This window comes from Misgurnus anguillicaudatus, chromosome 24 (genome assembly GCF_027580225.2).
Source record: "Misgurnus anguillicaudatus chromosome 24, ASM2758022v2, whole genome shotgun sequence".
Taxonomy (NCBI): Eukaryota; Metazoa; Chordata; class Actinopteri; order Cypriniformes; family Cobitidae; genus Misgurnus; species Misgurnus anguillicaudatus.
This window is the reverse complement of record NC_073360.2, coordinates 3,968,261-3,978,125: the sequence shown is the minus strand read 5'-3', so window position 1 is coordinate 3,978,125 and position 9,865 is coordinate 3,968,261. Positions and strand designations below refer to the sequence as shown.

At 41.8% G+C, this 9,865-nt stretch overlaps 1 protein-coding gene across 1 annotated transcript; it reads right to left on the bottom strand.

The window, feature by feature from the left end:
• Positions 1-4,334: 4,334 nt before the first annotated feature.
• Positions 4,335-5,429, bottom strand: LOC129437290 (olfactory receptor 51I2-like). The gene has a single exon (XM_055195447.2). It carries the CDS (start codon positions 5,402-5,404, stop codon positions 4,487-4,489), a length of 918 nt encoding a protein of 305 aa, XP_055051422.1. The 5' UTR covers positions 5,405-5,429; the 3' UTR covers positions 4,335-4,486.
• Between the last annotated feature and the right edge of the window lie 4,436 nt (positions 5,430-9,865).

Sequence of the window (9,865 nt, the reverse complement as noted above, 5' to 3'; positions counted from 1 at the left end):
CTGAAGGACGCGTACTTTCACGTATCGATTCTCCCCCGACACAGGCCGTTTCTCCGCTTTGCGTTCGAGGGGCGAGCATACCAGTACAAAGTCCTCCCATTCGGGCTCTCTCTGTCGCCCCGTGTATTCACCAAAGTAGTGGAGGGGGCTTTACAACCCCTGAGAGAGAGAGGTGTGCGCATTCTCGCGTATCTGGACGATTGGCTAATAATAGCTCAAACACGTCAGACGCTGTGCGATCACAGAGATTTAACTTTAAAACACCTCGCTCGTTTGGGTCTTCGGGTCAACTGGGAAAAGAGCAAGCTTTGCCCCGTGCAGAGAATCTCTTTTCTCGGTATGGAACTGGACTCGATCGATTTGACAGCTCGTCTAACAGAAGCGCGTGTACAGTCGATTCTGACTTGCCTGAATACATTCAAGAGCAAGAGCGCGGTCCCGCTGAAACAATTTCAGAAGCTTTTGGGGCATATGGCAGCAGCCGCAGCTGTAACTCCGCTCGGACTGCTTCATATGCGACCGCTTCAGCGTTGGCTTCACGATCGAGTCCCGAGGAGAGCGTGGTTGCGCGGCATTCACCGTGTTATCATTACACCTGCGTGTCGTCGCACTTTCACTCCGTGGTCAGACCGTGCGTTTCTCCGAGCCGGTGTGCCTCTGAGACAGGTCTCCAGGCACGCGATAGTATGCACAGATGCGTCAGACACGGGGTGGGGGGCCACGTACGATGGGCTTGCGGCTTCGGGGGTCTGGACGACACCCCAGCTGCATTGGCACATAAACTGCCGGGAAATGTGGGCTGTATATCTTGCGCTCGTCCGTTTCAGCAACGAGTTACGGGGCAAAGATGTATTAGTTCGTACAGACAACACTGCGACCGTGGCGTACATCAATCGTCAAGGCGGTTTACGCTCGCGTCACCTGTCGCATCTCGCCCGTCACCTCCTCACTTGGAGTCAGAAGAATTTGAGGTCTCTTCGTGCCATTTACATCCCGGGCACGCTCAATGTAGAGGCGGATGCGCTCTCTCGGGCTGCGCGTCCCGGCGAATGGCGACTCCACCCCATTGCGGTTCAGCAAATTTGGAGACGTTTCGGCAAAGCGCAGATAGATCTGTTTGCTTCCCCAGAGACGACCCATTGTCGCCTGTTCTATTCACTAGCCGACGACTCGCTCGGCGTGGATGCATTGGCACACAGCTGGCCGCGAAACATGCGCAAATACGCGTTCCCTCCGGTGAGCCTCATTGCGCAAACCTTATGCAAAATCCGGGAGGACGAGGAGAGCGTGCTGTTGGTGGCACCGTATTGGACAACCAGGAGCTGGTTTCCAGAACTCTCTCTCCTCGCGACAGCCCCTCCGTGGAAGATTCCCCTGAGGAAGGACCTTCTTTCTCAACAAGAGGGCACATTATGGCACCCGCGCCCCGACCTGTGGAACCTCCATGTGTGGTCTCTGGACGGGGCACGGAGGATATGAGTGATTTACCGCAAGAGGTATCTAACACTATTGCTGCTGCGCGAGCGCCGTCTACGAGACAGGCTTACGCGCTTAAATGGAACCTGTTTGTCGACTGGTGTTCTTCCCGAAGTGAAAACCCCCGAGAATGCCCGATTAGTGTTGTGCTTTTATATCTCCAGCGTCGCTTGGAGAATAGGCTGTCACCATCCACTATTAAAGTCGATATCGCTGCGATATCAGCTCACCATTCACCCGTAAACGGTAGAACAGTGGGTCAGCACGACCTAGTCATTAGATTTCTCAGAGGCGCTCGAAGACTGAATCCTTCGCGTCCCCCCTCTATTCCTCCTTGGGACCTGTCCTTGGTGCTGAAATCACTCCAGGAAGCCCCATTCGAGCCTCTGCATAGTGTGAGTGTTAAGTTTCTTACAATGAAAACTTTAACTCTCCTTGCTTTGGCTTCTGTTAAGAGGATAGGGGATATTCATGCATTTTCGGTCGATGAATCGTGCCTTCAGTTCGGGCCGGCTGCATCCAGCGTAACACTGAGACCCCGGCCCGGCTTTGTGCCCAAAGTCCCCACCACTCCTTTCAGAGATCAAGTGGTGAATCTCCAAGCACTGCCTTTGGAGGAGGCAGAACCAGCCATGGCTTTGTTATGTCCTGTTCGTGCACTACGTGTGTATATAGACAGGACGCAAAGTTTTAGGACCTCAGATCAGCTCTTTGTTTGTTACGGTGGTCAGCAGAAAGGAAAAGCTGTCACCAAGCAGAGGATGTCCCATTGGATTGTGGATACTATAGCCCTTGCATATCAAAAGCAGAATGTGCCTTGTCCATTTAATTTACGTGCCCACTCTACTCGCAGTGTGGCATCATCTTGGGCACTGGCTCGCGGTTCCTCGCTAACAGATATTTGTAGAGCTGCAGGCTGGGCGACACCTAATACGTTCACAAGATTCTATAGTGTTCGTGTCGAACCGGTTTCCACTCGGGTTCTTTCTACTAACTAGTTAAGAATGCCGAGGGTCGGCTCGTGTGTCGGCTTGGAGCCTCTATTTTGGTGCTGCACATTTGCACCATTATGGAAGGCCATCGGGGCAAAAACGTCTAAAAAACTGTTTTTGCCTCTCCTCCACCGCCCTGATAGCTGGTGTTGCGGAGCATCCGCTGTCAACCTATCACTGATGTATTCTCTGTAAACCTGTGTAGGCTAGGCATCCACATTTGTCCCCTACGTGGGGTTCATTTGTGTGTATAGTCCGTGGGGTTCTAATCCTCCACGTTTTTCCTTAGCAGAGCCTGCTCTGCATCTCTCAACATACCATGTATTGTTCAGAGACTTTATTTGAGCAACCTGTCGGTTGTTTCATATATTTTTATGTCATCCATTTAACCTTCTTAGGGGATGGCTTCCGCAGTGTTCTAGCTCCGCTCAGTTTAGACGCTTCTCCCAGTTCGCTGCTTCACTATCGTGGGTTAAGGAACAGGTAGTGACCGGCCTTCTGCATTTCGCCTTAGGTTCCGCCCCTTATGTGGAGGGCGGAGGGCTTTTGCAGGCACTGGAAGGGTTCAGCTGCAGTGGCGTTTTGGTAGGGATTCCCAATTCGTCGGTCACGACGTGACGTCGTAGTGACCGACTGAAAGGGAACGTCTCGGTTACGTATGTAACCCTCGTTCCCTGAAGGAAGGGAACGGAGACGTCACGTCCCGTCGCCACAGTTTGCTGTTCCATTGCTGTTCAGGCCGGGCACTGTTGCTCGGCTTCTCAGCAATAATATAGCTGATTTGGTATTATGCACCTGTGCCTTATATACGCACCTGGCGGGGCGGCGCCGGCATTATGCAAATACCTGCATGCCAAGTTCATTGGCGTTTTTGATAGTTCTCGAAGTAGATAGGTCACCCGCGAAGCGGTTCCCAATTCGTCGGTCACGACGTGACGTCTCCGTTCCCTTCCTTCAGGGAACGAGGGTTACATACGTAACCGAGACGTTTCTGATCATGCACATTTCCCCCAAGTTCTATCTACAGTACTACCCCAGTCTCTGCTGTCTTAATTCAGTTTTATTTTTTTCTCTTAACATAATTTATTTGTTAATTTTTCCCCTTTGATTTAAATTCTGATTCCTTTCAAATTTTTTGTTGCACAGTCTAGATCATACCAGACTTACATTTCACTACAGGTTGTATATGCATATAACTGGGTATGTGAAAAATAAAAAATCTCAATCTAAATGTAAGGTAGAATAAAGAGACTCTAGCAAATGCTCACTATTAGCATACTATAGCTGTAAGCATGGACTACAAATTCTTTGATATACAAAATGACCTACATTAATAATTTTCCATATGTTTATGACAATGTTTAGTTTTCAGAATAGAAGTAAATCTTTTAAAATTAAAGATGTAATAGTACTGAATTACAGAACATTTGTCTCCAATACAAGAAACTGAACTGCAGTATAACTAACAATAAACAACATCATAAAAACACATTTACAAAAGTAACAATGTTGTGCTACATTATATTTTAAATGATTTACTGCTTGCAATGTTGAATTATACAACTATTTGCTTTCCATAATAACACAATTACAGGAAATGTAAATGAAAATCGCCTCAAATGTTACAGATACACTAATATGTTGTTTAGCAACAAGATTGTGGGGACCATTCGCTTACAATTGTTTACATATTATATAAAAATTGTAAGTGAATGGTCCCCACAATCTTGTTGTTAAACAACATATTAGTGTAAGATTTACAGTTGTAAATCACACTCACTGTGATTTTTTTATGGTGGTTATCAGTGATGAAGTGCGAAAATCTTAAATTATTATAAAACACTTTGCATGCATAACATTATAATTCATTTATTAATTAAATGAATAATAATAAAAATCGTATTAAAATTATCCGTCTAGGATTTGGTTTATAATATAACAATTCTTTGCAATTCAGTACATGTTGTCAATGAATAACATTCTGTGTGTAAATAACATCTGTCAAATTAGACACACATTTACTTAGATGCTTTTAAAATGTACAGGATCCTTTTGCGAATATCAGGAAAGTTAAAACCATAAACAAGAGGGTTAAGAATAGGTGGCACAGTAAGAAACTCTAGTGAAAGAGCAATTGACAGACCTATAGGAAGTTGCAGATTGTCAAATCTACTCAGAGTCACCTCACAAAAAAGAGCAACAGAGAAATTTAAAAGGATGACCATGTGGGGAACACAAGTTTGAAAAGCTTTTCTTCTGAACTCCTGTGAGCTTCTTTTACAAATGATGAGAATTTTAACATATGTATATAGTATAAAAGTTAAAGGGATGATAACAGTCGTGGTGACTATGAAAAAGCCCCAAACATTATTAACAGTAGTGTTCGTACAAGAAAGCTTGACAATTTCCCAGTTGTGACAGTACACCTTCCACAATTTCTGACCACACACTGCCAGTCTGGCATTTAAAATGGCAGCAACTCCAATACAAAACATTGGATACATCCAGCTTATAGCTATTAAAACAGATACAATCTTGGGCGTCATTATGTTATTGTATTGTAAAGGTTTACTGATTGCTAGATAGCGATCAAATGCCATTAACATTAATATTGTGTTTTCATTTGACGCATACGAATAAATCACAAAAGCCTGCAGGAGACAAATCTCACGGGGTATTGAATGCGTATTCGACAGCAGGTCTGCCAGTAATCTTGGGAAAAAAGCAGCTGTACCATACATAGAGTTTAAAGACAGACTTGCGATGAGAAAATACATGGGTTGATGCAGTTTCCTTTCCAGACATATTGCAAGAATAATAAGAGAATTAAAGAATATGATAGCACAGTATAGAACAAATCCCAAACTGAACCAAGCATATCTGGTATACCCAATATTTTCAAACAACATCAGATAAAAATATGTTCCATTTTCCATTTCTCATGAGCAAACGATGCCTTCATTGACCTAAGAGAAAGAGCAGACAAAGTTCATGGGATATTTATCTTATAAATGATACAATTCTTATAGGCAAAAAAGAAACATAAAACAAAATTAGTACAAACTGCAACGGCATTATAAGTAACCATATGGATTATTTAAGTCTAACAGTATACATGCATGAAACCACTAAACGTCTAGAAACCAAGACACATCAACATCTTAATGCATCTTAATGTTTTAGGCACCCACTGCATGTATAAGAAGAGAGTTTTACCTTCTTTGGTGTAGTCTGAAATTATAATTATTTCATTTAAATAGGACATATAGTGAATTAGCTCAACTTGTAATGTGTTCTAGATTGACTGTACATCACCAGTACATGCTAGGAGTTTTATAGGATAAACATGTCTCAGGAGGTGTCACTCTTGAGGGTTGATTTGCATAAATGGTTATTGGTTTGCATAAATCCCATTGAAGTTTACTTAAACTACAAATATAACAAAATGGACAGTAAGCAAGGAGAGATGGGAAATAGTAGGTCAGGCGAGTCATCCATCTACACTCTGAATTGGTGCTAAATAGCACATCTAAAACAATAAGTGGTGCTATAGTCATGTGGTTTTACATAGGTGCTATATAGCTCTTAAAATAGTTTACACCTGTATGTTATTTTAGGCCCAAGCACTGAAAGTGTAACAGGCCCTGTTATTTATTATTAAGCTAATTTATTCAATAATTGTTTTTTTTTCAAGGTTTCATTGGGGTATTTTACATAAGATACTTTATACAGTTGTCTGTCATTAAGCCTGGGCAAAAACTGGCACATGGTTGTAGTGGGGGGGCTCTGCAGCGCACCTGTTACATCATCAAATATCTTGGTGAATAAATTGCACTTATAAGTATAAAACTTGGTACACATTTTGTTCTCATCCACCAAATCACCCTGACATTTGTTATACAGTAATCTGACCTTGAATTAGCTAAACTGCAGATTTTTGTTATCTTGAACATTGTTGCCATTCAGTGAAAATAGAGAATTGTTGGATCTATGTAATTCAATTATATGTTAAGGTCTTGTGGAACCAGTGTCTATAATTAAATTATGTAGATCCAACAATAATTTTTTTTGTATGCAGAAAAATGTGATGCATTGATACCTTTACATCAGGGGCAGTATTAAGTTTTTCTACAGTATGAGCTAAAGTTGCTCTTCTGTGGGTTGAGACCAGAAAGAATAGCATTCGCTCTCCACATCCATCTCTGAGCCTGAGTGCACATTAATCTGATGCCAGTTCATCGATTGTTCTTCCTAGCACCACATTTGGTACAGTAGTATTGACCATTGCATACTGGGAACTTAATGGAGTTTGGAATGTGCATAACTAAAATTAAATATAAAAAAGATACATACAGGTATAGGCCTTTTGGAAAAAAATATGAGCATGTAAGTACATTTTTGTGTCTAGATAAAGTCAAGTGCTCCTTCTTCTTGTTTACTTTATTTATAAACCACTTTTCACACAACATGTAGTTAATAAAAAGGGTTGTACAGTACAAAATAACATACATTATAATTTAAATAAAAAAAGTCAGCAACCAAACAATCAAAATAAAAACAAGCCCAAAAACAAGTTCAACAAGCCTGAGCTAGACCCTTACAAAATTACCAAAAGTGGTAAAAGTGTAGTAACCATGTTTCTTTTTAGTGTATTGATAGGGGTGGCACGGTTCACAAAACCCTCGGTTCGGTTCGTATCACGGTTTTATGGTCACGATTCTCAGTTCAGTACGGTTCTTGTTGTTATTTTTTCTTTTAATTTTTAACACTCCAGAAATGTATTATCTTATTAATGTATGAATTATCCATAATTTAGGATACAGTATTAAAAAAGTTATATCATGTAATCATGCACAAACTGAATTTGACTTTAAGCACATTATTGGGACCATCTCTGAGGAAACCCAGGTGAGATTTTGATACAGCAAGAGGGAAGACATAGACGATTTCAACATGCTTTTCATTTATTTGGCAAAAAAAGAGAATGTGTATTGCCATCTACATGAACTCATGTGCTTTTTAGCACACAAAGATAACTTGCATTTATCAAAATGCCAACTTCAGTGTAGCTCTTAGATTTATTACTGAAAGGCTGCCTAAATACTGCAGAGAGTCTATATGTGGACGAGAGAGAAACATAAAGTTTACACCTGTAATATTTAAAACCTTCTCTTTTGGTCACTTTTGACCACTTCTGTCCTGATTAATTTGAAGGGCAATTTATGAAATAAGATCGCGCAACTTTCACACGCTAGCAAAATGAAACTACGTGGAAATCAGCCGCTTTCGTTTTATCAATAAAAGGCTAAAAATAGCGCTGTTCCTGTGTTCGCAGAAAATACGTGAAACGGTGTGTTCGGTACCTCAGATTAGATAAATGGTCGGAGAGAAGGCGGTCTCCTGTGGCTGTTCGAACACATTCAACCCATAGACTGCAGTACTATTGTTTTATTTCCGCTGTCATCATACGACGCTGGCGCATCCTCCAACTCCGGGCAGCCTACCTTTTCTCTCCCACTTGCCATTTCTACACGTAACATAACCTGCAGTACTTACACTCCACACCAGTCACCTCTTCTTTCGCGCGAAAGGGAAACATGCTATCTGGGGTCATATACAGGGCAGGTTACATTGCGCATGCCATGAACCGTTGAACCGTGCGACGCACACGCGCTCCGAACCGAGACAAGCGAACCGAATGGTTCAGATTTTTTTCATGAACCGTGCCACCCCTACTGATTGATCAGCAAACCATGGTTTTACTACATTAACCATGTTTTTTTGTTTTGTTTTAACTGTAGTAAGACCACGGTTCATTTTTGTAAGGGGAGGTTAATTTGCAGTCAGCAGGCGTCTTTTAAACAAGTATTTAAAAACTGGAAGTGAGGTGCAGTTTTAATAAACAATTGTAAATTGTCCCTCTATGGAAGAGTTTTGATCTGAGCATGGAATTACTAGACCTGAGGGTCCTATAGACCTTTCTCACAACTTCCGTATTTATGACCGGAAATACGCAATCGTCGTGGAAATCTACTTCCTACGCAGTCAAGGCAATGTAAAAAGTCGTATCTGTTCCATTAATTTCCTGTTGATGGTGAAGTTAGACAGAAATGGATTCAGGCTATCGGGTGAGGTTAAGGACCTAACTTCACCATAAGAAAGGGGAACACTTGTGTATGCAGCAGACACTTCACTAAAGACGACTACATTTTAGGGCTCACTGGTCGCCGCTTGCAACCAAATGCTGTGTCTAACCATTTTTCTTGGAACGAGTTCACCCCAACACACACACATAATATCACAGACATTAGCAGACAAAAATGTTAACTGATAATGATAGCATCCGGCTAACGTTATTGTTGCTACACACAAGACGTTCACTTGGACAACCATAGGCAGTAATTGAAGGTAATTGGTAGCATAATGCTTCATTCAAAGCAGACTATAATGTTTTAGTAAGGTAGTCTATATCATCTAATATACATCCATTATGTGTAAGTGGACACGCTAATAATGTGTCGTTTTAGTTAACAGTTCAGTAACAGTTAGACTCGCTCTCTACTTACCTAGAAATGTATAGACAAATTCTTCATAGAACAAGCTTTCCTCCATTAGTCGTGTCACATCAGCAAATGTAATATTTGGCAAATCCGTTAACGAAGTTGTCTAGACTCTTTGATCCATTTTAAACTTGCCCGGGTTTATGTTTTTCTAGTGTGTTGACACTTGACAGGAACTCCGCTTTCACGACGATTACGTATTTCCGGTTACCGTGAGAAAGGTCTATTTGGGTTGTGGACTGTAAGTTCATTGGAAATGTAAAATGACTATGAAGAGCTTTAAAAACAAAAGTTAATATTTTAAAAATGATTCTGAAATTGTTTGGTAGCCAATTTCACGCAGTCAGAGTGGGTAAAATGTGTTCAAACCGTTGTCTACACGCAGTGGTGTAGTCTACGTGATACGCAGGACTACGCCGTATCCCTGCTGAAAAAACCAGCATCACACCAGCATGGACCAGCATGGGAATGTATACCCACTAAAAATAGTGTGAGGATGCGTAACAGCATGGTTTTGTGACATTTCAAACTTTTAGTCATAATTTAGATGTGAAGCACTAACCATTAGCATGCTACACTTGCTACTTTAGCGGGTTTAAATGGATATACATAAGCTATATATATGATGACTTCCTGCCGAACTGCGCGATCCGATCGGCGTATGAAATCAAATTACTACTATAGCGGCGCTAGAGTGACTGGGGAGCAGACTGCTGTGGCGCCACAAGAACCCACGTGACAACAAAGTAGTGCGAGAGCGATTCCAGTTATCACATGGAGAAATCTGCTTTGAATCACTCTCGCGGTACTTTGACATCACCAAAAGGTTTGCTTAGC